This window comes from Amborella trichopoda, chromosome 13, assembly GCF_054954075.1.
Source record: "Amborella trichopoda isolate Santa Cruz 75 chromosome 13, AtrichopodaSantaCruz75HAP2 v2.0, whole genome shotgun sequence".
NCBI classification, from domain to species: domain Eukaryota; kingdom Viridiplantae; phylum Streptophyta; class Magnoliopsida; order Amborellales; family Amborellaceae; genus Amborella; species Amborella trichopoda.
Genome location: NC_142348.1, coordinates 8,021,147 through 8,046,408, shown reverse-complemented (window position 1 = coordinate 8,046,408; position 25,262 = coordinate 8,021,147). Strand labels below are relative to the sequence as shown.

General features: G+C 35.8%; 2 protein-coding genes across 8 annotated transcripts; one reads left to right on the top strand and one right to left on the bottom strand.

The window, feature by feature from the left end:
* Positions 1-703: 703 nt before the first annotated feature.
* RECQL3 (DEAD/DEAH box RNA helicase family protein) lies at positions 704-19,530 on the top strand. Of its 7 annotated transcripts, XM_020666194.2 has the most exons (19): positions 704-1,584; positions 4,014-4,121; positions 4,243-4,250; positions 4,338-4,421; positions 4,502-4,642; positions 4,728-4,762; positions 5,103-5,186; positions 5,548-5,636; positions 6,334-6,486; positions 6,663-6,759; positions 6,905-6,908; positions 7,050-7,199; positions 7,278-7,370; positions 7,528-7,593; positions 7,689-7,822; positions 16,503-16,594; positions 17,282-17,430; positions 18,129-18,238; positions 18,705-19,519. In XM_020666194.2, exons 1-19 carry the CDS (start codon positions 1,434-1,436, stop codon positions 19,243-19,245), a joined length of 2,289 nt encoding a protein of 762 aa, XP_020521853.1. In that variant the 5' UTR covers positions 704-1,433; the 3' UTR covers positions 19,246-19,519. The 7 variants fall into 7 exon arrangements, with proteins under 7 accessions (XP_020521853.1, XP_088713236.1, XP_088713233.1 ...); XM_088857110.1 differs by lacking the exons at positions 704-1,584; positions 6,905-6,908 and having other exon boundaries at positions 4,014-4,250; positions 17,303-17,430; positions 18,705-19,530; XM_088857107.1 differs by lacking the exons at positions 704-1,584; positions 6,905-6,908 and having other exon boundaries at positions 4,014-4,250; positions 18,705-19,530.
* Positions 19,531-22,041: 2,511 nt separating this feature from the next.
* On the bottom strand, positions 22,042-24,953 carry LOC18432539 (transcription factor CPC). Its single transcript, XM_006842642.4, has 3 exons — positions 24,796-24,953; positions 24,548-24,650; positions 22,042-22,527 (listed from the first exon to the last, which is right to left on the bottom strand). The coding sequence occupies exons 1-3, from the start codon at positions 24,836-24,838 to the stop codon at positions 22,437-22,439; spliced, it is 237 nt and encodes a 78-aa protein (XP_006842705.1). The 5' UTR covers positions 24,839-24,953; the 3' UTR covers positions 22,042-22,436.
* Between the last annotated feature and the right edge of the window lie 309 nt (positions 24,954-25,262).

Genomic DNA, 25,262 nt, shown 5'->3' with positions numbered 1-25,262 from the left:
AGATCATATACACGGAAAAAATTTATATAAGGATGCTACCATCCTTATAATGTAGAACTACGGATGCCCCTCAAAAATCTATCGGAAAAGGTAGTTTTAATGTTGAAAATTGATTGATCATCTCGACATCAAGATGTATGACTATGAAAAATAAAAATATTTTAAGTCTTAGAAATAGTGCATTTTACAACATATTATCTACCCCGTCCATTTTCAAGATTTTCATATGCTTATAGATCTACTTGATTTTAACTATTTTTGAAATTTAAAATTTTATAGTTAGATATAAAAATAGATTTTGAGATAATCCTAAGAATATTTTACATCAAAATTATATACGACGATAAAATTTGAAGGTGCACCTTACCTCTACACCTACAGGTGCATCCGTATACCAACTGCACCCATCTTGTAATGTAATTTTAGACCCTCAATTTTTAAAATTTTTGAGTTTTCCAAGATATGCTCGAACTATACTATTATTGATGCTTTAAATCTTATAATTAAAGATGAAAATAAAATTTAAAGCTAAATCACAAAAACTTTCAAAACTACATTTCTCAATACAATTTAAATGTGAGCTATACTTTGGTTGTTTAGAGCCTCGACCTTATACAAACCCCACCCATCAAACAATTACTAAACTACCCTTTCGCAAAAAGCAGTAAGTAAGCAAGCCTTCGATGAAAAGGCGGCACAGGCTCGTCAGGAGTATCTGAATTCCTAAAAAGTCCAGGTCTCTCCCTCTCGAAAACTGAATTTCCCAAAAGTTCATTTCTCTTTCTCTCTCTAATAAGTTATTTATCTCATTCAACTTTTTTCCCAGCTCTATTTCTGTTATTTGATTTTTAAGTATTTATAATTTTTTCTCTTTCCTTCCATTTTCTCAGTTGCAAATTTCTCTTAGGGAATCGGATTGTGTCATGTATTTATTTATAACTTTGTCTTTTGTAAATAGTTTTTAATTCATATACTACAATCTCATTGTTAGTTACAAATGATATCAGTCAATTAGCTAAGGAGGTGAAAATTCAGATTCGGAGTTATAACAAAAGTAACTTTAATATGTTTATTTATGGGATTAATCGGTCAATTTCTAGGTTCATTTTAATCTAAACTGCTTGTTTTCTACTTGGGTTTGGTGGCATTCTTCACAGTTTCATTTCTTGAATCTTATTTCATTATTTCGTTCTTTTAAAGTGGAAAGTGGGAGCTTTTTATGTAAAATGCATGATAAAAATGCATTGAAATTGAAGGAAGTCATTTTTTGCAGTAATTTTATGCTGGTTTATTTTCCATTTTACAGTGTGCATGTTTAGTTGCATTACTTGTTATCTGTTTCTTTTGTATGTGTTTGCTTGTTGATTTAAATACCAAATTTTGTCTTTAAAATCTTTCATATCTGGATTCATTCATAGTTGAGGTTCATTAGAATGGAAAAATTACCTCTCCCAATATCAAGAGTTGTTGATTTGAAGAAAAAGTTTTTTAAGAGGGAAGAGCTACTAGATATTCTGCGACACCATTTTGGGCATTCTGATTTTAGAGGCAGGCAATTAGATGCCATTGAAGCTGTATTATGTGGTTTGTAATTCCTCCTTTAAAACTTTATCAATGTTAAGCTAGGTTTGTAATTTTTAATTCCATCTCTCCTAAATAATTATTGATGGGAAGTTAGGTTATTGGCTAGCTTTTGATGTTATTCTACATTCATTCTCTTACTGTGCTACAGTAACTACATTTCCATGACACAATTTACAATTTGAAGAAATCAAGTAAATGATCGTATGCCCTTCTTTATTTGTTGAATCAATGTTTTAAAACAAGGATTTGGGTCAGGGCTTGCCACGGTCCCAAGCCCAAGTCACTTCTGACAGAATCGGACGTGTCCTTAAAACATAATGATAATATTAAAATATTGGGAATTGCCATGGGTTTGGTTTTGGATTAGGTAGCCTGCCAAGTCCATGTTGGACATGCCAAGTTTTCATTCACTGTTTTGAACAATAAGATTTTTGGGGCAATGCAGGTCCTAATGCCTTTTTTTTTTTGGGAGAATGTGGTCCTAATACTTGCTTTCACAACAACTGCAATCTCGTTGGCATAGTTATTTACATATGAGAGCGAGACCATTTGGTGAAGAAACCAAAATTGATAGAATGTTCTAGAGTTGTGGTTTAACACAAAAAAAGTGAAACTAGAAAGAGTGCACGACATTGATTTTGCATCATACATTACCCATTGGCTTTGCACCATACATTGTTATTTTCATGGATTGGAAAGAGAACAATATGTATGACAACTTTTGAAACTACAGATTTTTTATTTTTAAAAATATAGAATGAGATCTGTACTTCTGCATATTTAATTTGGCATCAATTAATTTGCCAGAAACATTTGATGCCTTTATTATCATGGAGGTTTAATTTTTTATTGTGAGTTGAATTTTTATGAGTTTGGCAATATAAATATATATTTTGTGAAGCGTAAATGAGGGATTAAATCCATTGCATAAATGAATAATCAGTTAAAATGACTAAGATACTATAATAAACTACTGATCAAAAACTATAAACCCCCTATAGCTTGATTATTTTGATTGAGATATTCTTATGGACCACAGTAGTTCTTTTTTTTGGGATAACAATATGGACCATATTATGTTAAGAAGCAATTGAAAGACTGAAGACAAAATTTAATACAACATAGTGAATAACTTGAGTAGGTGGACTTTGTTGAGCAAAACTTGTGCTGCTTAAGACTTTGGTGGCTAAATCAAATGGCTGATATGTTCAAGATGTATGAGAAAGATAAAAGCTGCTGTAAGCATCTCCTAAGTTAAGTGACGATCATTCCATTTGAATATATTTTACTAATGAAAATCTGGGTTATAATCGATATTGATGTTGTTTTGTTCTGATAGAACAGTGAAGAAGATGGAGATGCTAAATGGGCATAAATGCATGCATGAGACATAGCACCATTTTATAATTTCCTTTGGATGTCATGATTTTTGCTTTTCCATGATGGAAGAGATGCTGTGAAAACCAGTTACAATCCTCTCTGAGTATTTGGATATCTGACCCCATATCTTTACAAATATGTTACTTAGCTGAGTTGCCATGAAAGGAAACATTTGTCACCCTTTGCCTACAGTTTTGATTTGCGCCACAAATGAACCCTTCGAGGTTATTCTTAGTTAGAGGTCAACTGGCATATAACCCACGAGAGGATCTGATAACAATTAAAAGTGACATATGGAACAATACCTGCCATACTCAATGTATTTTTTCTTTATTGATCCACAAAAAATGTTAAGATCTTTACCAAAGAACAAGGGCTATTGGTTTCTATTGTATTCTAGACGTACATAGCATTTCTCAAAAATTCGAACAGTTTGATTAAGGGTAACCTGGCAGCTGACTCAATGCTATGGCGTGAGATTTGAATACACATCCAAGGATTGGATGTGTATATATATCATTATTCATGCTTCCCAACTAGGTCCATGCATACAAAGTGAAAACTGCTGCATATATTTGTTTATATATCCATATGTATTTCTATTTGGTGTTACATAAGTATATGCATATATGAATAAATTTATATAAGGTACTAATGTGAATCTAATACGCTCTTGCTGACAAAAACTACTAAAATGAGGTTGTAAACAATTCGTTTCTATTGGAGTGCTGACACAAGACATGCAGAAATATGGAGTTATGCTTTGCATACTGAGATTTTGAAATACTGCAGTTGTTTTGTGATTATCTGTATCTTCTTGAGAGGGTCTTTGTATACTGCACTGGGAATGTGGGTGGTCGCTTTTTGTAACTTGTATACCTTTTCATTTTAATACAAAGTTAACATATTAAAAAAAAAATTCTGTATTTTCATTTTAATACAAAGTTAACAGATTAAAAAAAAAAATTTCTTTATCTTCCTAATCACCCATGGTGAAACCTACTATTTTGCTTGAAGTTTATGAATTATGGCATGATTTGTATTTACAGGAAAAGATTGTTTTTGTCTCATGCCAACTGGAGGGGGAAAGTCACTGTGCTACCAGGTTCCTGCAGTGGCCCAAAAAGGCATCACTCTGGTTGTTTCCCCCTTGATAGGTGCGAGTTGCCATTTTCATTTTCAGATGAGGTTCCAAGTTTTAGCATAGACTTTTAAGGGGTTCATTCCAGAAAAGTTCTAACAAGTGATTTGCACCTTTTTCCCATCAAACCTTAACAGCATTGATGGTACGCATTTTATGGCTTTCTACTTACCATCCTGATTTTATTGGCCCCCTGTAATTTTTGGTACTTAGCTTACTTGTTTGTGAACAGGAAAATCAAGTAACAGCACTAAAGAAGAATGGAATCCGTGCAGAATATCTTTCTTCTAGTCAAAATCCCCAAGCTAAAGAGAAGGTGAGTTTTGAATGACTATTACATGTTTTTATTCCTATCTATTATTTTCTTTTAGGTTGACTTTAGTTTGTCTTGCGTAGATTTATGAAGACCTTGACTCTGGGAGGCCATCATTGAGATTGCTATATGTGACACCAGAATTGATTGCCACAAATGGGTTCATGTACAAGTTGTTGAAACTTCATGGTAGAAGTCTTTTACAGCTTATTGCTGTGGATGAGGTAGGTGACTGTAGTTTTTTGTATAGTTCTGTTTTATTATGGATAAAAAATGTGATTGAGATATGCATGTTCCTCCATGTCACAGGCTCATTGTATTTCAGCATGGGGCCATGATTTCAGGTCAGTGGAGTAATGGTCTGTTCTGACTGGCATGGTTCATACACAGCCAAGGTGTCTGCCTCCATTCTCAAAACATGTGGTGGAGATGAACTGTCATTCTGATGACTGATGTTAATGCTGAAATCGTGGTTCATCTCTGTCATTCCATCATTGAAACAAATGGTGGATGCCTTGGATGTGTATTGTACAAGTGTATTGTGTACGGTATACTTTTCCAGAAAGAACAAATTCCCATATTCTTGCCTGATTGTCTGAAGAGCCGTGTGCTGCATTAATGTGAATTTGGATGCACAAATTTTGTGGTCTACCTTCCATGCTTATGAAGTTGCCTGCAATTCAGGCCCAGTTATCGCAAACTTTCATCCCTAAGGAAGCGCCTTCCTGGTGTTCCAATATTAGCCTTGACAGCTACAGCTGTTCCCAAGTAAGTTAGTAAGACTTTATGCAGTTTATTGAGTTCAATGATTTTGGAAGATGGTGAATCTACTTCATTTTGGGGTATTTCCTAAATTTTATTTTTCCTGATTTGAATATCTACATACGTTGTGCACATGTAAGAGGCACATATGGAGCCATGGTGTATAGCTCAGTCTGGATTCCTTAAATTACAGAAAATGCATAATGTTTATGCCTGTTTGGTACCAACAACTTTATGGAAGCTGCGATATGTTTAGCCTTTCCAAAGAAGAGCTCAATTTTCTCTGACTGTCGATCCATTAACGACTTGCTAACAAGAATTTGCTTTGACTGATTATTATAATCAAATGGAGCCTTTGACACCGCAGAGTTCAGAAAGATGTGATCGAATCCCTATGCATGCAACATCCTTTAGTTCTTAAGGCGTCATTTAACCGTCCTAACATATATTATGAAGGTATGTTTTCTGTCACTACAACTTCTTGAAGTAACTCCCTATATTCTTTTTTGATAAGTAACAATATTGAATAACTTTTAAGAAATATTACGATGTAAAGAAAGAACTAATAGAATTGTTTTATTTCCCTTTTGTTGTGAGGTTTTAGTTAAAGAAAGTGTGCTGGCCCTGTTTTCTTCAGTTTGTATGTTATCAGAAATACTATATTCTGTCATATTTTAAGCTATTTAAACGATATGTATCTGTCCCATGCTATGCACATCTTGAAACCAAATGGAGACAATATTTCTCTAATTATAGCAACAATTCTCTTCTTTATGTGAATGGAAAGCAGTTTGCCCTTTCTATGTGTCATCATCAGAGCTTGTCCTTTGTATCCAATATTTGAAACAATTTCTTTCGTACATTATAGAAATCCACAAAGGTTTTCAGTTTCTGATATGAAATTTGGAAAATCTGCTATAATCCATTGGAGTATGATATCTGCTACTCCAAAGGGGTCTCCACTGTCCGTTTCTGATGAGGATCAGTGGACATTAACTTAGTGGGGCTCATAGTGTTGTTAACCCTGGTCCACTTAATCTATACTCCATTGGATTATGGCATGCTTTCCTATAAACATATGTTGTTTTCTAATTTATCTGTATTTATGTAAATTATATATGTGTAATTCTTTGACACTATCATGTGCATGCAGTCCGATATAAAGATCTCCTTGATGATGCTTATGCTGATTTATTGACTCTTCTGAAGACAAGTGGAAATGTTTGCTCAATTGTATATTGTCTTGAACGTTCCACCTGTGATGATCTCGGAGCTCGTTTGTTGAAGGATGGCATTCCTTGTGGCGGTAATCAACATTAATTTTTGTAATACATATATAAGCACCTTTCTTTTGTATTGATGCGTATGATTTTATTTGAAGTATATGTTTTCTCTCGTCGTGACGTTGTCGATTTTGTTCCTTTACCAGCACTTTTGTGAAGCTGCTAGTTTTTCTGAGCCTGTACCACTACTTCTTTTCAGTGTATCATGCAGGGTTGAATAATAAAGTTCGGAGTCGTGTTCTTGATGATTGGCTTTCTTCCAAAACACAAGTTGTTATAGCTACCATTGCTTTTGGGTAACTGATTATTCCAGCAATGTCATTCATTTTGGAAACAAAATAGTACAATATGTAATTAACTGGACAATTATATGCCATGTTGACTTCACTTGACCCGTTGTGATGGTGGATGGATGTGATATGTGATTTGGCGCTCTTTCAGAATGGTAAGTATCTGAGTGTTGGTTTGTTATATCTTGGGAATAGTGCAATCCAATACTTTCTTTTTTTTAGCATAAGGTAAATTCTAGATCATGCCTATTGTTATGGAGTGGCAATGGCTTATGCTGTACTGCCACTAAGTGCAGGGTATTGATAGGAAGGATGTCCGGATTGTGTGCCATTTCAATATTCCAAAGTCTATGGAGGCTTTTTACCAAGAGTCTGGACGAGCTGGACGTGATCAGTTACCTTCAAAAAGTGTGTTGTATTATGGCTTGGAAGACCGAAGAAAGATGGTTTGTCTACTTTTATTTGTCAAATTTCCTGACAATTGCCTTTGAGGTCCATATGCAACTCAGTCACCTGTCTCACAGGAATTTGTTTTGAGGAATGCTGCTAACTCTAAAGGAAACAAGCTAAACTCTCAGGATCACCAAATTGAGAAGTGCCTTGCTGACTTTGCTCAGGTCTCTCTTTCTCTCTCTCTCTCTCTCTCTCTCGCTCTCTCTCTCTCTCTCTATATATATATATCTCCTGTTTTGAAGTATTTGATATGATAAAGCCAGTTGAAGTATTTGAAGAAACTTTATCTATTGCATCACTTGGGTGTATCTGTGCATGTAGGTGGTTGAGTACTGTGAAGGGTCTGGTTGTCGTAGAAAAAAGATTCTTGGATTTTTTGGAGAACAGGTATCTCTAGTTTTTTTTCTTTGTAATTTACAAAGTGTTTTCCAGTATTTTCTCTTCAGTTCCTCATTGTGTCAGGTTCTAATGCTCTAGTTTAGGTGCATGGAGCTCTCTGTAACAAATCATGTGATGCATGCAAGCATCCAAACCTTCTTTCAAAGAAATTGGAGGAACTCACCCACATGTCCAGCACTCTCTCGAAGAATAGGCTGGCCCCTGTCTTCATCACTGGGTACTTTTGGTTTTCAATTACTTTGGTTTGTCAGTTTTTTGAGTGTTCATTGTTTTCCATTATTTTGGGTTATCTTATTTATTCATCTATAGCTTGCTAGTTACAGCAAATAGGTGGATTTAAGCCTTAAAGTAGCATTTGTATGAACAATCTCTATGTAATAGGATTCTTTTGTGGTTTAGATTGTTAGACGTAATTTTTGATGTACTTACGTCCCTGGTGCAAATAAGGAGAGAGCCAGTGACGATCTGGTCTTGCTAGTACCCAAGACATCGACAGACCAAGGGAATACTGCAAAATAAGCCCTAAACTAGGCAACCTTGAAAATAGTATTATCATGCCAAAAAGAGACCTTATAACTACAGCCCTATGCTAGGGGCTTCGAAACAAAACCAGACTACTACCATTGCATCCAGAACGCTGAAAAACCCCCAAGAACCAAATTTGGGCTCAATCGGACCTCCCAAGAGCATTCTGGTCCCAAATTACCACAAACGGGTAGGTTTACACTATTGTGGTGTAGCCTCACCGAATCAGTCCCCAATCATGGAGGCTGCGCTCGTCACATCTCGGGATAATCTACAAACGCCCACACGTCGCTCGTTTCGAGTCGGATCAAGCTCAGATTTGATCACAAGCTAGGTCTCGACGACCCGGTCATTTTGACATATGGCACGCGTCATGATGTGACCCAAAACCAAATCTTTTCTAGAGAGAAGATGAGCCCAAAACTATAGAAATCAGAGTTTTTGAAGAAAAGACATCTCGAACTTCATGAAGTAATAACTCGAGATCCGTATATCAGATCATCGCACAGCCAGGTCCGATGAGACTGTATCACGAAGGGCTACAAGCTGATATAACTTTTACACTCAATCTAAGGTTGGATAATTCGTAATTTCCAAGGTTCAAGAAAGCAACATCGCCCGGTCGCTGGAATCCTTTTTCTGGTGATCTTTCAAATTCAAAAAGAACTTCAAGCAAGAACCAAAACAGACAAAATTGGTGCAAACGACTGTGGTAGTCTCTTATTTAATTTGCAATCACAGTAAAGACTCAGAACACCATGGACCATGGATCGCATTGCATTGACGGCTCAAGTTCACGATCTAGCCGGATTTCTACCTCTGGGGAAAAAGTCCATTTCAAGACGATCAAAAGACATCAGACTCTTCAAAATCAAGCAAGCATCAGGACCAAGGTTTGAAAACTCTTCGAGTCGAACCGGGCGAGTCCAGTTCGACTCGGGAATCATCTGCTACCGAGCCGGTTCCACGAAAAAATTGGGAATCGCCGTGTCCAGAGTGAACCAGGCGATTCAGGCGATTCCCAATAGTGAATAGTGAATCGTGAGTCTCACATATTTGGCCCCCTTGCTTTTTTACACACGCAATGCAATATCTATTACATAGGAATTTATAGATAACAAAGCGAGGCTCATCCTTCGATGTGGGATAATTCCCACAAAAAATCATTAAAGCAAGACGATTGAATATATATTATTATAGAAGCTAATAAAATCACATTAGGCGATGTGGTGGTGTTGGTTGACAATTCCGATTTTTCGGTGCACGTCTAGAGTTCGAACCTTAGCATGCGTCTTCGTTTATTTTTGTTGTCAAAAAAATAAACAAAGGCAGAAACTACTATTGTAAAAAAATAGAAAAAATAAAAAATAAAAAATAAAAGGCTTTTCAAGATAAAGATAAAAAAGATAATACAACATTTTTTTATTTTTCTTGTAAAAAAATACAAGGTAATATAACAAGTATTTCTTGCAAAAAAATAAAAAAAAGGCATAAAAAAATAAAATGTACTTTGGCAACATAATTTGTTTATTTTTCTTGTAAAAAAAAATAAAAAGTAATACAACAAGCAAAAAAAAATGTAGTACAACATCTTCTTTTGTCAAAAAAAAAAAAAAGATAATCAACAAGTATCATATTTTTCTTGTAAAAAAAAATAAAAGATAACACAATAAGTATTTCTTGTCAAAAAAATAAAAGGTATTTCTTAATACATCCTAGGAATAAATGGTCTAATTATATTTTTTATTTTTATAACATGATGGTCTTTAACATAAATGTAGTAATATTAATTTAAAGATAGGATTCATACAATGGGGCCATTTGAAATCTCTCTCTTTTTACTAACAATCTCTTCTACTAATTTATTCTAGAAACCTAAAAAATTAAAGAAAATTGGTTCGCATTCTAATAATTTCTACATTGATAACCAAATCTTTTATTTTATTTATTAATTTTTGTATTATAAATCATGTAGTGTAATATTTTTCTTACAGTTGTCAATAATACATTTTAAATTAGATGATATTATAAAATATTTTGGATTTGTTATTATTTATATAATAAAATAATTATAAAATATTGTTGGTATATAATATTATAGTTAGTTAGGTTGTAATAATTTGGGTTTTTTTAGTTGATTAGGGTTTTCCGCCAATTCGAGATTTTAGTGGCCAATTTTTCATCGATTTAGTCAACTCTTTATTGTAGTCCATATATGATTATATACTTAATCCATGATAATTCTATGATTTCTTTTGTGTGATGTAAATTTAATGGTTAACATAAGTTCATATAAGGAAAACACATCTTCATATTCATAAATTGATGAAAACAATGAAAGTTAATAATGTAGTACCCCCATTTCTTATTCGATTCCTAAAAAACAACATTTATAATGAATTTTAATAATTTTTTTTGGATTTTTTTAAGGATTAATCCGAGCGATTCGGCTCGATTCCCTATCCGGATCGCCGATTCGCCGATCCGGATAGGTTTTTGGGATGCCCGATCCGGATCACCGATCCGTTTTTTAAACCACTGATCAAGACTATGAGGATGGATCATTTGAATCATCGCCTTCCAAGATCTGGCAATGGCAAAAGGCCCATCAGAGAGGAATGGTTTTGTCATTAGCGCAAAAGGTTTAAGGAGCCTTTTGGTCATTATTCATAAATTCAGGATTTTATTGTACTTTCTATTAATTATGATTTGGCTTAGTTTTCAGTATCCACCCCTGTTCGGTGGGTCCTCTATATAAACAAGCTTAGGTCAATTGTAAAAGAGCTGGATCATTCATTAACGAAATCAATGCATTAAGCTTGTGTCCACTTGTCCTTTTGCTTCTAACCCTTGGATCCAGTGGCGAGGAGAGAGAAAATGCCTTTGACCCATCCTGAGCGCGCGGTCCCATTCTCTCTCTTCTCCTCTTAGGCTAGGCCATGCCTCAAGCCCATTCTCTCTTCTCTTTCTTCCTCTCTTTCTCTACTCATTGCTTGCCCCGCGCAGCAATCTTGACCCGCGACAAACGTTCGGTCCCATCTCTTTCCCTTCTTTTCTCTCATTCTCGTTGTGCTGAACGCGGAACCCGCGGTCCCGTCTCCCTTTGTGATCTTCCCCTTTGTGATTCGAAGCCTAAACGCAACAAGCTTGTAGCTCCGTACAACATCTCGCTATCTGACATATGCTCGACTCAATACCCTTCAGAGTCAACCCAAGAGTTCCAACCCTTGGACCATCGCTCTAACTTCCTCTCCGTACAGCCAAGTTGAGCCGCGGGGAATACATACTTTCTCTCAATCACTCACTCGGGTGGAGTCATCCTGAGTCGATAGTCAAGAGGGTTCTAACTCTTTAGCTGCACTGATCGCCCGAACGCATAGCGTTTGCGCGGATAGGGTGATTTTTGTCACTATTTCTCCCCTCATTCCATCTCTTGCTAGCCAGCCCCTCATTTGAGCGAGCTTTTATAGAGGAGTACCGACGAATCCGCATTGCAGTTTCCAGCGTAAGAGAACGGAGCGACGTGATAAAGCATGAGGAGAGTTCGTGTCCAAACCGTGCTGGCAGATAGCCAGAGGGCTTCGTAACTGTTCTAAGAGGGCGAACTGCCTGGGTGTGTCCCCGAACCTCAAACGACGAAGTAAGCGCCTAAACGCACCCCCGTCGTAAAATCTCTCTCTTTGTAGATTCCTATCCACGCTTAGGAGAGCACGCGTGCACATACTCACAAAAGTGCAATGCGCGTGGACCCTCCATGTTTGTTTGAGAGAGGATTTTCTCCCGCCGTTCGCCTGAGGAAAAATTCAGGCCCCGACCATAGATACCTTTGAGCATCTATGATTGTACACTTGTGGAAATTTGTTGAACTGTGAGGAATGTTTTAGCAAACTTTCCATTTTTGTATCCATGCTAATTGCTGTATTTTGGTTCTTGGGTAGTGTTTTAAAACTTGGCCAAGTAGACTCGGACTTGGCCAAGTTGCTCGGCCTCAGCATGGTGCTAAGGCAAGTTCAGGTGCCTAGCCTAAAAGAGAATGCATATGTACAGTACTTGGGTGAGTATTGTGTGGACTTGCCCAAGTAATGTAGACCTCAGCCGAGTCCGTAGAATACTCAGCTTGAGTACTATCACTGAAAAGAAAAATAAAAGGGTGCCATTTTTCATTTTCTTGAGCTTAAGAGTTTTTTTCATCCAAAATTTCAGATTATGCAGGAAAAATCACTAGATATGCATATTGGACGCATTAGATTCGAGAAAAACCATTAGATTTATTGCATTTTGTAGATCAAAGAACTGGGGATTTGTTTGCCCAATTTGAAAATCTTCAATTTCTTCAAATCTTATAGTCAATCTTTAAAGAAAAATTAAACGCTTTAATGAAAATTTTGATTATTTATATTTTCATATTTTTGGGACTTCTACGAGTTTTTTCTACTGGTCCTCATGCTAGGCTTGGAGTGGACTTGAGTCCACTCAAACTCGCCTAAGTAGCTCAGCTCGGGCTAGGGCTGAGTCCGAGTCGAAGCGGAGTTTTCGCATACTGTTCTTGATTGATTCTATTTTCAAGCTGTTTGTTGGTTTTGGAAGTTGTAGTGTATGGCTAGGAGCCTAGGATGGATATCTAAAGATCTTTACTGAAAACATAGAAGGAAGCATATCAATGTATAAATTCTCTATTGGGGGAAGCAAAAGAGAAGATAGATTAAATCTCTGAGTTCTAGAAGTGGGCCTATTAAGCATTTCCTCAGATGCTGGGTTTTATGTAGTTGGAAATGTGTCTTATGTAGTTGGAAACATTTCTAATGAAAGATGGACAGTCCCGATAATTCTTTCTTGTCATTAAGGATCTTGAAGGTTCACAAGGATTTGTTAGTGATGCCTTGCTCAGAATTTTTGGATTGGAATGTTAAGGCTAGCTGCACAAATACACAATTGGATTGGCATCTAGCGAGTGTTTTTGTCTTTACTTCTGCCAGGCTTTTGGTTTTCTTGGGAGAATTGACATTTCCTAGGAAGTGCTTAGTGCTGGGTTTGGAAGTGCCACAACTTAGCATATTGTTTCAAGAAGACAGGGGCGGTTGGGTTTCTCAACCACCTGGGCGGCTGCCTAGGCGGGTGCCCAATGACCTGGGTGGCCCCTGCGTGGAGAGGCATGGGAGAGAGAAAAAGGGGGCTGGTGTTGGGGGGTTGTTTTTTAAATTTCAATTTGGCATCATAAATTAGAAATTTCAAAGCCAAATTATAGCCAAAAAATATATTATAAACTTTCAAATATGCATTATCAAGTAGGAACATAGCCAATCATAGCCAAAAAAATATAAGAATCACAAAAATAGCAAACCCTAAAAAATGTTATACTTAGTTTCATCATAAATGTAAAGCCAAACTTCCAAAATGAAAACAAAAAAATGGCAAAAAATATAACATAACACGATACTCTCAAAAAATATGAACCCTAAACATAAATTACTAAATTTACTAACCTTTCAAAAACCAATTAAAGTAGGCTTGAATCGGCCATTTTCAGTTGCCCAAAGCTCTCTTTTGCAACCTCTTTGATCCCCCAAAAATTTTGGGTTGAATGCCTCTCGATTTCGCAAGAAACCTAGAACTTCGAATGCAAATTTTGATCCTTTAAAAAGTCTTGATTTTGATCTGAAAAAATCGTTTTTGAGGCAAAGAAATAATGGTCTAGGATTTCAGGGGCCAAAATGCCCCCCAAATATTATTCCCCCCTTATCAAGGGGGGAAATGACACTTTTGGCCCTTTTGGCAAATTTCAGCCTTCGCCCAAAGGGCCCTGGGCGGCTGGTTGGTCACCCGCCTTGTGCCTTGTGCCTTGAGTGCTGCCCACCCAGGCAGCTGGGCGGCCAACTTTTTTAACGTAGTCTAACATTGCTTGTGTGTTAGGTGAGTGCTCTATTTCACACCATTCAATAAGGTTGGGAGAAGGAAGGGGCCAGGAGTTTTTTTTTTTTGGGGGTTTTGGCATTGTTCGGGGGAGAGGGGGGGGGGGGGGGGGGGTTATATCTTTCCAAATAGAATACAAACTGCTGCATTTTGCCTGTCCACTCCAATAAGAAAAGGTATGGAAAATTATATCCCATCTACTACAAGCAGAATATCATCAATATTGGCTGGGAATGCATCAAATGTAGTCCTTCTGAAAGAAGCTCTGGATTTTCAACAGAGACAAAAAAGCATTTGGATAAGCTAGACAAAAACATAAATAGAAGTGATTGGCATTGTAGAAATTTATTTTTCAAAACTCTTTATCATGTAGATTTTTGGCTCAAGTTTCTCAAGATTCAAGGGCCTATTTGGATGACAGTTAATCTTGTACGGTATTTTAAATTAGTATACTCTGGATAATATAATTTTGCTAGCTGGTTGGTACATACTTGTATTATATATAATATAATTTAATTATGTAACTTTTTCAGCGATTAATGTTTTCAGCAATTTTCAGATATTTTAGTTATTTCTAGCTAAAAGCATATGACTTTCAGCGAATAACTTTGAATAAAGTGAAAAACAACTTTTCCAAAAGATAAACTTGTGTGAAATTGCCTATGATTTTATCTCAGATGATTTTATGAGGTATGCTGTCAAACAACAGATAATCCATTATAATAATTAGTTTTATTAAAACAGTGAATTATCAGTGATAACGTCTAACAAGTATATCTAAACAAACTAAACTAAGTTTTATGAACCTATGACAACCTAAAAACTTGGAATGAACAAACTGCATGTTTTGATCTGGAAGATTAGTCATCAAGACTGGATCAGATTAGTCATTCCAATTGGTTGGAATGCTGAGCAATACCTTAGCCAATCTGGTCCGAGGACAAAATATTGATAAAATGCATAAAAAAAGACCAAAATCAATGCCAATTTATGGCTGGTTGGACCGGCTGATTCTAACTGGTTGGATTGGCCAAACAAGCTTGAGCAAATTTTTTTTATTTTTTATTATATATTTCATATCTTTTTTGGAAATTTTCTCTATTTCTTTCTTTATTTTTTTTAAATTCCAATCCGACATATTCTACTAGTGGTTACATTGGTTTTGGATCATACCCCTAGCCAGTTCTGTGCCTGGTCCAGTCTTTGACTGTTTGAAATAGTTAGGCATGTATGTCAAACTACTAATTTAATATTTTGTCTATGAGCACTACAGTCTTTAGATCCTCTAAAGGTGGTTTAGGAAATGGAAGTAGCTAAGGGTTGAAGATATGCTTAGACTTTAAAAAGAGGGTCATTTTTTATTTTATATTTTTTTTTATGCTTTATTAGATCCCTTGGGGAACTATCCGTTTGAGAAATTCCAATACTATCATGGATCTTCTCTTTCTTTTTTTTTTCTTTTCTTTCCTTTTCTTTTCCTTCATTTTGTGGGGTTCACGGGGGAATACTCTGCCAATGAACTGAAGTGTACGATGTTATTGTGTCTGGCGTTGAGAGTTCAAGAGGCTTGAATGATATGCCAAACAGTTGCTTCTTGCAACTCTTGTTTTAAGAGCTGAAAGGAAAGGGTTTTGTCTTTGCTCAAACATTGAAAGAAGGAAGTGAGAACGTGGCTTCCCAGATTCTAGGTTTGATAGCTATACGGCTGTACCTTGGCTGTGAATGTGCGGGGCATGGTTTAAGTTTGTTACGTTTCTTGAGAAGATTTATTAACTAGATAAACTAATTGGTTTTCTCATGGACGATGACATAATTATAGGTCTCAGGGTTTAGTAAGCAATGATTGGTAGAGAATCTGTCTGTTAATCCTTGTTTTTCTGTATTTTTTGCAGACACTTAGTTAAGGGGAAATATCCAATAAGACCTACATCAAGGTCACAATCAACTCTGGCCATCAGGTGTAAAATCGGGCAGCTGAGGTACCATTGGCCACATCCTAAGTCTGAGAAAATTGTCTTTAGAGTTCGTTCGTAGAAATGGAACACCCCAGGCACTTGATTGTACACCTAATGGCTTGAGGTGCTTGTGATCTTGGTGTGTGAAGGTAATGGCCTCATTGTATACAATCCCTTTAGTTAATGGCATGATGTTATTGGATAGTCTCAGGGTATTTGTACATGTGACGGTATACTCAGTTGCAGTAATGCAAAACAGGAATAACAGATGTACAAATATTCTTTTATCCACCATTTTTTGTCATGACAATCTCTACGAAGAGTTCCTTTCCCAATATTTGTGCAATCATTTCTTCCTTTTCCTTGGAAATTTCATTTAATGAAAATTTCAGTGTCATGATGTATATTTCCTTGTGGGGGAGGGATTGTGGCATCCTGTAAGTTTTTCATGTGATCATTCATCTTTATTTTGAACTCATACATGATGTGCTTTTTATGCATTTCCAGCACATCCTTGATGGCTTCAGATCAGGGCACTGAGTTTTGGAATCGTGATGATGAAGTTAGCTGCTCTGAGGAAGATATATGTGATTCTGATGGTATGTTGACTCAAATTCTTTTTTGATAAAATCTTGACTCAGTTTGTAGTGTATTCTTAAATGACTAACCCACTTGAACCTGTAAATTCCAAGAGCAATATGCGACAATACATTCACTTAAACAGTACTCATGACAGTAAGTGCGTGCCTGGTACTCAACCCATCAATTACAAGAACCCTGTGATTGATATAAGCACGTTAGTTGCTATCTAAAGCAACCTAGCAGATAAGATGGATCTTCAAGTTTTTGTGTAGCTTTTATCATGAAGATGCATTACATTTTGTAGTGTAACAAATGTGGATGGACGGTTTCTACACAATATCACTGGCTGACCATGATTTTGCCACTTTACTTCTATGTTAACTGGGATGGTATTGTCATGACTTGTTTGGGAAAGTATACTATAATATAATGGTCAATGGGCTATGGAAAACAATAGTCCATTGGTGCCATTGCCATGCAATAGGATGGATGGTGATGGAGAGAGTACAAACCAATATCAGGGTCATGTTCTGTTCGGGTGGGTCCCTCTCTCCACCACCATCCATCGTTTTGTTCACGGCTATGATTCCAATGATTATGCTTTCTATGGTCCATTAGAGTTTAGTATACTTTACCCCTTTTCCTGTGATCACTATTGTGATTCTGATACAAGTTTCTACTTCTTAATGAATAAAATCTACTAGTCCAGAGTTGTGATATTGCAGATGAAGGACTGGAAATCTGTGACAGCCTAGCAAAGAACAAGTCCTCAACGTTTCAACTAAATGAAAGGGTTGAACATTTGCTGCAAGCAGAGGAGAATTATAATTCCAGAAATTCCATGAATAAACAGGTGCACAATCGCTTATTTTCTTCCACAGTCACTCTTGTTGATATAAGTGAGAATTTGTTGAATTTGTGCAATTCAACCGTATATAGCAATCAATGTGGCAGTTTCTTTTTGTGATAAAATGATTGCCAATAGCTGAAATTTTATAATGCTTTTCTGGATGCTTGCTCTCGAAAGCATTTCATGTCCACGCTTGCAATCATCCAGACCCTTTAGTTAGTTATCCTATGAGCTATCGTATTTGCTAAAGTAGTGTAACCTATGATATGCATAGCATACAAAGTGTATGCCACATGTAACCTCATCCATCTGTTGTCAACAGTGGAGAGTTGAGATGAATTGTTCTTCCATTCATGCAGACATTGACGGATATGAACAGAGAAATGGTTCATCTCACACTTCCTTACTGAAGTAAAATCCCCACTCCCAATTGCTGCTAAGGATGCTAATTTGTCCTTTTCTTCTACTTGTTTAAAACTATATTTTGTTAAATTGCCTGCCATCTTCTATGGATAATTTCCAAAATCTGTGTCTGGAGGTTGGGACGAACCATGCCTGCCAGACTATGGGGCATAACCTTGGTAAGGGATGTTTAATTAAACAAGGCTTTCAATTTTTCTTATAATATTGCATTGGTTTAAAGGTATTGTTGAACTAAATCTTTTGATCATTGGAGTAGTTAACACGATCATGTCCAACAGGCTAGTGGCCCCGGTGACAAGAAAGCCATTACTGAAACACTAAGGGAAGCAAGCATCCAAAGGTTGCAGAACTCTCTGAAGCAAGCCCAAGATCGGCTCAGCGAGTCCATGTACTTCTCAAGCTTTTCTATGGCTAAGCATGATCAACTGCTATTAATCTAAAGTATCTTTTTAGTAGAAATTATTTGAAATTCTATTGCAGGTTTAAGAGCCGTATATGCCATTTCTGTCTTTTATGCGTTATTGTGTTCCCATCCTTCTCTAAGAGTGGCCAATTACCCCCAGTTCTACCCTCTTTCTTTCGCAATTAACCTCTCTGAACACCAATCATTCCTATAAACATTGTGGAAAGACCCATTCCTCATAAATGGCCAAAGTTGCAACTTATGGAATTCCTTTATTATTGGTTTATTCTGTTTGTCATTTTCCTTCATTTCTCAGGTCACAATTTATATCTGAACATTGCTTTTTGAAGATTCTTTCATTTGTTGAAAAGAAAAAAAAGACTTTCGTCGATTTCGAACTTTTGTCATGTACTTCTCATGCAATTCATGTACACTTACATCTTTTCTTCAGCATGGAGGTGCAGATTGCTGCTAAAGTTCTTGAGAACGAGTGCTACAATAAATATAGGAAGACTGGAAAAACATTTTACATCTCTCAAGTTGCGAGCACAGTTCGCTGGCTATCTTCATGTAGTGCCTCTGAATTAAGCAACCGCCTTGGCTCCAATTCTTCTAAAATTAGTTGCAACACGGAACACAATTCCAAGGAGCAAGAAGAAACTATTGTATCGGATAGGGATGAAAGAAAAAACAAAGTTGGGGTGGGAGGTTCTAAATCCAATGAGGACCAAAGTGGAGAAGCCACCATACTGACCAATGAGAGAGACAACAAAGATGGGTTGGGAAATCCTAACTCTAAAACAATGGAAAAGACTCGGACACAAGACTCCCAACTTCCCCGGATACCTTCTTTCTCAGAATTTGTGGGCCAAAAAGGGAAGTTGGGTCAATCAGATCATTTGGGGGCATTGTCTAAGCGACCCACTTCATCGGTGTCTAAAAAAATGGAAGCAAGAAGTGGTTCAGAGAAGAGAATTAGGCTTAAAGACTGATCCAGGTTGATTTTAAATTGAATTTTCTGGAAATGTTTGTCATTGATCATGCTGAAACATGTGTTCAATGATTTTGGTCTTTGCGGAACTCCGGAAACCCAAATCAGCTGTTTGTTCTTTTGCTCTTTTTAGCTCTTTGCCCGACCAGACTTGCGACTAGAGAGGGACCAAGCAACCCGAAATCGGACCTGTTGGAATGTGATTTTAAATTTATAATTACAGTTTACTGCATGAGTGTGCCTCAAAATCAATGTAATGAAAAAGTGTGATTGCATTTGCCAGGTTTACCATTTTATGATCTGATATCTGGATTGGGTTTGGGAAGGAGTGATTCAGGTTTGAGGAACCCCGGAAACCCATCTGTTTGTTCTTTTTGGCTTTTTAGCTCCTTGGCCCGAGACTTGAGAATCACCTGAGAGGGACCAGGCAAACTGAAACTGGACCTGTCTAGTTGGAATCCGATTTTAAATTTAAAAATACGGTTTTACTACATGAGTGTGCCTCGAAACCAATATAATGAAAAAGGTACACCCTTGTCGGAGGACATTTGTACGCTTATTTAAAGTCGCTGTAACCGTGACTTTTAAAATTTATTTGCAGTAATTGTGACACTATTTTATGCGTCGAAGGAGGCAATCTTTTGAGAAGTCAAAATAAGAAGAAAAAAACGCATTTTATCCACTTTAAAAAAATTTTAACAAAATTAAACTTCTTAGTTTAAAATTAAACTTGTTATGTTAATAATCTAGGAAAATGAAAACATTGAGGAAGATGGTGTACATAGAATTTGAATTGGGCAGGCAAATTGGAGATGTGCAATCGGAATTTTATGTGATTGTTGCGTACCAATAAAACTACAAGGCTGGTTTTATAGGATAACTGTGAGAATAGATTTGCTTTATGGGATGGAATGTTGGACGGTCAGAAAACAACATCCCTATAGAATGAGTGTAATGGAGATGATGATGTTAAGATAAACGAGTGACACGATAAGAAGGGATATAATTCAAAAATTTAGGTGTGACCCCAATAAGAGATAAGATGAGATAGAGCAGATTTAGGCGTGCTGCTCTTGTGTGGCGTAGATCCAATACAATACCGGTTAGGAGGTACGAATTAATTTAAGTAGAAGGCTTAAAAAAGGCAATGAGTAGGCCCAAATGGATATGGTTGGAAGTAATAAAAAAAAACATTGAGACTTATAGCCTCAGTGATAACATGACTCTTATTATAACATAATGATGAATCAGGATTTATGTAGCTTACCCAATTAAGTATTAATTTTCATTTATCAAGTATATTAATTTGCGCATCGATAGTACCATGCAACAGGATAGTACCAACACCCAAATATGAGGCTCAAAAGACATTGTACACTTTTTAACTGCTCCGAGAAAAAGGGCGAAAGGGAATCAAAAAATTCAACTAACAGTTTATAATTTATGTTTTTATTGTAAAAAAATATAGACTTTAGCTCAAACGCCAATCGACTGCTGTGACAACCCTGCTGGCCACTTAATCAGTACGTTATACCCAAGCAAAATTCTGCCGTAGGTCGATATTTACATCATAAATATATTTATTCTTTTTAATAAGTGTTTTGTGAGCCAATCAACCTATTGGATGGTATAGCGGGCTAGAATGTTTAAATACTTTTTTCATTTTCATCTTATTTATTTATTGGAAAAGTGGTCTATGCATCGGGGGACGCATAACTACATTTGTTTCTCCTTAGGCATTACACATCCATCTTAAAGATAATTGTGGAGTTATGGTCTCTCTAAAAAAAAAAAATGCAATATCAAGTGTTTGAAAATTTCTTTTAAAACATTATCATTTTAATTTTAAATTTTTTTTATACATTCATGATCTCCATGGTAGAGATTATATATACCTACAACTTAAGTCCAAATACCAAAATCCATCTTAAAAATTGTGTGTCGTATCTACATATGAATTCTAGAACTCCTATATCGTTTTGAGCTGACATTTAGGAAATGGTGCAGTGGCTTAAGCCCACAATAAAAACATGTTACACAATTTGTATAGAAAATAAATAAGGAAATGTATGCAATATGACCATTTGCATAAGGCGGTAAGAATCATTTTTGGCTGTTAGATTTAAAAGACCAAACGTGTAACATTGACTAGACTCAAAGATCAAAAAACATTTCTCAAACTTTGTGATATGCTCTGAGCTATTAGATTTGACTTTTGAAGGTTAGAATTAGTTGTGACCTCCTTATTTCAAAAATAAATGATCATATAGCATACAACCCCAATAAATAATTTGATAAAAAAGTAGGCCATCTAGTTTGGTAAATCTCATCATCCGACCTATCAGGATCATAAGCCAGCGGGCCCATAAAATATAGATCCCTCTCCATTAATTTACACTGCACAATTCCCATCAAACTAACAAAAGGTTTGATACAAGGGTGTAGTTTAAGGTTGCAACCTTAAACAATCCAATTAAAGCACACCTCCAAACTTTATTATACCATGTAATTTTGATGTAAAAAATTATTAGGATTATCTGAATATCTATTTTCATATCTAATGATAAAATTTAAAAAATCTAAAAATGATTAAAATCAAGTAGGTATATAAATATATGAAAGTCTTGAAAATGGACGGTCTAGATAATGTGTTGCAAGACGCACTATTTCTGGGATTCATAATCTTTTTTTTTTTTTTTTCATATTTATATATCTTGATGTAGACATGATCAATTAGAGGGTTTTTCAACATTGAAACAACATTCTCCGATGGATTTTTGAGGTGCATCTGTAATCCTACATTCTAAGGTTGCAACCTTATATAAATGTTTCCTTTGATACAATCCTAATTAACAAGGGCCAGCCCCTTAGTTTTGGGACTTATGGACCACACCAGCTTGTAATAACTAACATGTAGCATCCCTATACATAGTCACCACATTGTAGTCTCTAATCCTACCACTAACACCACCTCACTAACACTTTCAAAAATCGAACTCCTAATCTATTGAAAAAAAAAGGGGTTAGGGGCATGTCTTCCCCATTGAATTACCCAAAAAAAACTTAAAACTCACCTGCCCCAGATATCAAAACACCCATATTTTACATCACATCCTATGTAATTTGATCCATACCCTTACAAATTCAAAAAAAATGAAACAATCTATGAAGCCCAAGTGAAAAAAAGGAAAATCATGATTGTGATCTTGAGCACTTTGTGGTCCAATACTTCTCAATTTCCTCAGCACTTCTACCAGGAATCCTCCCAGCAATAAGAGACCACCTTTACAGAAAAAATAAAAGAAAGCAAATAATTAATAAGTGAAAACAATTTTGTTTATATATTAGTAGGATAATTATAGAATGAGATGGACACTTGGGATTAGAATTTAGATAAGCAAGTGAACCATTAATCTCCAAATTGGGCCAACAAAATTTGGGGTCCAATTTTCTAATCACATTGAACTTTGGATAATGGTGGGCCCACATTTTTAGTTGGTGCCCATGCTTTTCCAATGTGATTAATTATCCTAATCATTCATGGACATATAATGATAGCTCAGATAAGCCTAGCTTATCTGAAATATTTTGAATTTGGGCTCCTCTGGTCATTTTCTTATTAGCTTATTTTTTTGAAAAGAATTCCATATATGTTATTGAAGTGTGTAGTCCTCCTTTTATTTGACAATTATCATCAATAAGCTTGTCAAATATTAAATGATAGAATTTACCTTGATAGTTTTTTTCAAATAAGTGATCTCATGGAAATTATGTCTAGATTAAGAATATAGGCAAGATTCTTCCAACCGTTGGATCCTATCAATTCCTGAGATGAGATGAGTGTCGGATTCAAGAGGCATGAAAAGTTAGTCAATTAGGAATTGGGCTTGAGCTTGAGTGGTTAGCGAGGATATTAGGCAATGGTACATCTCAAGTTCGACTACTACCACTGAACTACACGAAAAATAAAAATAAAAAGGGCAATTGAATCTCTTGAGTCCATCGCTAGCAAGCATAAGATCCAAGGGCTTGGAAGGTCTTGCTTATGTTAGTAATGTGAGCATGATTTTGCATGATCATTATCCTTTTACTGAATGTAGTTAGCGGGGCTGCTTTATACGCATGTATTTATAGGGGCAAGGCTCTAAACAATGGAATCACGGGCAGGGTGGGTTGTTGTTATGCAACCATAACGGTCCGTCATAATAAAAAAACACTGAAAAGGATAAACAGAAAAAAGGAAAATGATGTAAAATTTTAAAAATAAACAAGAAACCGTTTCTTATTGTATATTTTTCTTTTTGAAAAATTTAGTAACTTTCAATAATATCAATTAAAAAAAATAATTGCCGCAATTTTTAGAGGAGGGTTATTTTGGTCATTTCAGGAGAGAAAGGGAATAGTTCATGAGGAGACAAATTAAAAAAAAAAGAAGAAAAAATTATATAAATATCTGTTATACTTTGCGTTATTATTACAGATTTATCAAATAGTTTCCGTTATTACATGTATGTCCGTTTTTTATCTTTTATAACGTAATTTTTTAAAAAAGATGACTTTGCCCCTTTTCCGGATGTTGAACAACCGAATTGGAGGATTTTTCGGATGTTCAACATCCGAAATAGGCCGAAAGTTTAACGTTCACATTCCCATTTTTAGGTATCGAACATTCGAATTGAAGGGTTATGTCGATACATTGTATTCTTTGTGAAAGTGGTTTCGGATGTTGGACGTCCGAAAATATGACATTTTCGGATGTTGAACATCCAAAAATGGTTTCGAATGTTGAACATCAGAATATGTCTCAACATCCGAAAATATGACTTTAAATTTTTAGAGAATCTCTGGAATTTCGCAGTCATTTTCGGATGCCGAAAAACCCTCCAATTAGATTATTTAACATCCGAAAAGGGTAAACTCGTTTTTTTTAAAAATTACGTTATGGGAAAAAACGGACGTACATGTAATAACATAAACTATTTGGTACCTCTGTAATAACGTAAAGTATAAATGATATGTATGTAATTTTTTAAAAATAAAAAATAAAAAAAAAAGAGAAGTTTATTAAACTATACTTAAAAGTTGAACTATTTAACATATTTGCAATACAGTAAATAGAAACCCATGTGTAATTTTGATGGACTATTTGAAATTTGATCAAAAGAGCGATGTTCTATTTAAAATTAGACATAAAAAATGAAGATAGAACGTTAAATAGTTCAAAAGTTCACATTCTAAGTGTAATTGGACAAATTTTCCACTAAAAAAAAAAAAAACCCAGAGGTTTCGAAATAAATATTTACCTTTCACCGAGAAGATTGTACATTCTTGCTATGAGGTCTTTTTCGTCATCCGAAAACTTCATATCCGTCCTGGAATTTGATTCTGACTGTTGGCTGCTTTCATCTGTCAATGAATACCGATATTTCTTTCACTATTACATTTGTGATTAAAACATAAGAGAAATCTCTCTCTCTCTCACACACACACTCTCTCTAATAATAAAGGTTATAAACCCTAAAAATCTCTGACTTTGTTGTTAAGTGGGTACCTTGAGAGCCCTCAGAGTTATTGTCATGGTTCAAGTCAGACATTGAAGCAAAGGGGGTCTTTATGGATGCAGACGGTGAAAGAAAAAGAAAAGGGGGAAGAAAGAGTAGGAAGTTGTATTGACAAGGGAAGGCATGAAAGGTATAAATATTAGTAAAAAGGGGGAAGGAATGGTAGCTGTGAAGGGGGGTTTTGATTAGTAGGTGAGGTGATTGAGACGTTAGCTCAATCCAACCAAACCACATCTGAACAAAAATTTTTGGCGCAATTCCAAAATCATCTTTTATCATTTCATGATTTAGGAAAGGGGTTTTGATTAGCAGGTGAGGTGATTGAGACGTTAGCTCAATCCAACCAAACCACATTTGAACAAAAATTTTTGGCGCAATTCCAAAATCATCTTTTATCATTTCATGATTTAGGAACGTCTGACTCAACTTCCCAACCCCAGTGCTAATTATTTTGTCC

Excerpts from the sequence above, each read along its gene's own strand:
- RECQL3 (XM_020666194.2), top strand. The coding sequence starts at position 1,434 with ATGGAAAAATTACCTCTCCCAATATCAAGAGTTGTTGATTTGAAGAAA. Across the intron at positions 4,643-4,727 it reads AGCTTATTGCTGTGGATGAG|GCTCATTGTATTTCAGCATG; the intron begins GTAGGTGACTGT and ends TCCATGTCACAG. Across the intron at positions 17,431-18,128 it reads GAAATTCCATGAATAAACAG|GCTAGTGGCCCCGGTGACAA; the intron begins GTGCACAATCGC and ends CATGTCCAACAG.
- LOC18432539 (XM_006842642.4), bottom strand. The coding sequence starts at position 24,838 with ATGTCTGACTTGAACCATGACAATAACTCTGAGGGCTCTCAAG. Across the intron at positions 24,651-24,795 it reads TAACTCTGAGGGCTCTCAAG|ATGAAAGCAGCCAACAGTCA; the intron begins GTACCCACTTAA and ends ATTCATTGACAG. Across the intron at positions 22,528-24,547 it reads TACAATCTTCTCGGTGAAAG|GTGGTCTCTTATTGCTGGGA; the intron begins GTAAATATTTAT and ends TTTTCTGTAAAG.